This window comes from Agrilus planipennis, unplaced genomic scaffold, assembly GCF_000699045.2.
Source record: "Agrilus planipennis isolate EAB-ADULT unplaced genomic scaffold, Apla_2.0 scaffold2371, whole genome shotgun sequence".
Classification (NCBI taxonomy): domain Eukaryota; kingdom Metazoa; phylum Arthropoda; class Insecta; order Coleoptera; family Buprestidae; genus Agrilus; species Agrilus planipennis.
In genome coordinates, this window is record NW_020441024.1 from 520 (window position 1) to 3299 (window position 2780).

A 2780-nucleotide genomic window follows, 5' to 3' on the forward strand; every position below is an offset into this window, starting at 1 on the left:
CATATTAGAGGCGGAAACAGGAGTTAAGAGGAGTAGAGGTGGACCTAGATTAGATTACTGTTCGCAAATAGTTAAGGATGTGGGTTGTTCTAGTTTTAGGGAAACACCAAGTTCAGGTCAGGTCAGGAAAGAGTGGAGGTGCGTGTCCAACCAGTCTTAGGTCTGACGACCTTATAATGATGATGACCACATTGAAAACTTAGTTCAAAATAATTTTAATCTTCCTATCACTGGGTAGTGTTCTTTCGAACAGGGGTTGCACATACAAAAAAAAAGAAACGAATAGAACAAAATTCTTACCTTTACCACAGGTGTTGCACTGGAATTTTCTTTCATCGGTGTGGGTCGGGAGGTGTCTCATGAGGGTATACTGATGACCGAATTCTTTCGAACCTATATTATCAATAACATTGTTTTTCAAGCATCGTATGTTATATACATTTTAAAGACCAATAGGAGATCTATAAAGAAGTGTTTGAAAATCTTTTATCGAAAAGAATAAGGTGCAGATATTATAAATTAAATGCTTATTGAAATGGAGCGATGATAAAAGTTCGAATGAGATAAATCTTCTGTACTCAGATTGCTTGAAAGTGGAAAAACATCAAACTTTATAACAGCGTAAAATTAAATTCGGAGAACCAAAAAGAAATAACTGTCATGAGAATATTTTATTCGCGTCATATTAACCTTTGATTGCATTACTTTGGATTAAGGATTAAATTTTAGCATTAATAGCTCAACTTACAAATTCCGCATTCGTAAACTTTGGAATGCCTCCCATCTTGTATTTTGTACTTGACAAAATGGGTCATATTCCTGTCAGTTTTCATCTGGTCCATTTTATAAAAGCTTCCAACGTCAATGGGGAGTTTGGTGAAGTTTTCCCCCGTGAGCGTTTGATTCATTTGAGGGTCATTCAATTGTTGAATGTTGAACGAAGAGTTCTCCATCAAAGCGTCACCGTCCACAATGTCCTCCACCATCCGAAAGTTGCTGGAGTCTCTGGAGAACTCTTCCATCTCAGCCGAAGTCAGTAGAAGAATATCTTCATCCACTATTGCTTCTTCTTTTATATTGACATCGCTTAAAGGAGAAGCAAACAAAGAAAATTGATAATGGAAAGGGCAGGAATAAAACAGGATTTTAGAAAAAAGAATGAGCATGGGATTAAATCCAGTTGAGAGATCTTAGTTGTTGTAGACCCCTAAATATAATTTGATTCCTAATGAGAATATCTAGGTGCAGATTTGTTGCCCTACATCACTATTTTTAACCCTAATTATTACCTACAGTTACTACAATACAACAGTGCTTTAGTTTGCCAAAAGAGATTATTCAATTAACTTGCTGTCTACAACAGACAGAATATTTACTTGGACTTTCTTTGCTGTTTCTGTACATGTTTGACAAGTACCACTACATTCTACCTTTATTTCAATTATCCAACACTTTATTGAATCTAAAATCCCTTTTCAAGTTTCTTAACAATTACATCCTTTAAAACGGTGTAGCCTCTTGTCCAATTTATGTTCGTACCTTACACTTCACCTTATGTAATAGAGTACCTATGTCTGATGTCATTAGTCTTTATTAAGGGATAAGTAAATTGTGCAAGATAGTCCCAGCCTTCTATTCGTCATGAACTACCCCAGCTCTTTCNTCAACCAATTAAATGAGGAAGAGTGTAGAGAAAGTGTTGTAAAATAATTTCTTGCAAACAGTTAACAATTAATGTAAATACCTAAATGCTTTAATTACTGTATTTTGTATGTTTTAACTATGTTTACGTTTTTAACAGAATTATATTTATTTAATTACAATAAAGTAAAAGTACTTACAAATACTGTTAGATAATTTTCTTTCATTTTCAAAAAAACTTCCCTAAAGCGAACAACAAAACCACCAGGTATTAAACAGTTTTAAAAGTACGTTTACACATAAGCAAAACACTTTCAACTGATGTGTCGGTTCAAAGATAACGTTTTTCGCAGATGTATGCGAAAAAAATCAATGCAGTTCCATGAAAGTGTATCTGCATTTAAAATTGTACATTCTCCTCTGTTTCTAAGAAGCTGAGGGCGAGGCGTTTTCATTGAAATATCACCGAACATAGCAAACAGATTGACTTTTAGGGCAGTATTTATGGAAGCTACAGTCGGTTATGATGTTCTCTTTATCTTAAATTTGAAACTTATTAGTAAATGCAATCCTCATTAATTAAAAGTCGGTGATTGTTTAGTTTAAAAGATGCAAAGTGAGTTCAAAGATGAAAGTTTGTGTTTTTAGTGTTGTTACTATGCAGATTTCGCATGGAAAGTTACCATGTTACTTGGGATTTCAGCAAAAGTTGTTACAAAAATAGTTTCTTGAGTAAAACAAGAGGTAAATTAGAAATTAATATGCTGAAACTGAAATTCCTTGCTCCTGGATTTAATAAACGGTCCCTTTCTACGTGGAATTTAAAATGGCTATCGCGTTGCTAAACGAAAAGTTTACATTGCGTACTATTTTTACTTACCTTGAAGGTAAATTGTTGTCTTTCGTTGCTGTGAAATCGACGTCTTTGAAGATGTAATGGGCATTATCCATATTTTTCGTTTACTTATTTGCGAACGAGGTCAAAAACGTTGTCGGCGTCGATGGGCGTGGATGCGGTCATCAAAAAAATAACATGTTGCACATGTAAGCGCTGCACTTCCCGATTCAAATGCACAATTTTGCGGTGTTTTTTTGTTTGTACAATTATTAGATTTTTATAAAATTAATTCTTCCTTGAA

The 2780-nt window shown here is 34.3% G+C and overlaps 1 protein-coding gene across 1 annotated transcript; it reads right to left on the reverse strand.

The window, feature by feature from the left end:
* Positions 1 to 300: 300 nt before the first annotated feature.
* Positions 301 to 2759, reverse strand: LOC112906197 (zinc finger protein 8-like; the record flags this gene model as incomplete). Its single annotated transcript, XM_025979978.1, has 3 exons — positions 2522 to 2759; positions 749 to 1086; positions 301 to 393 (listed from the first exon to the last, which is right to left on the reverse strand). Coding segments are annotated over exons 1-3 (502 nt in total), but the record flags the coding sequence as incomplete, so codon positions are not given.
* Positions 2760 to 2780: the final 21 nt, after the last annotated feature.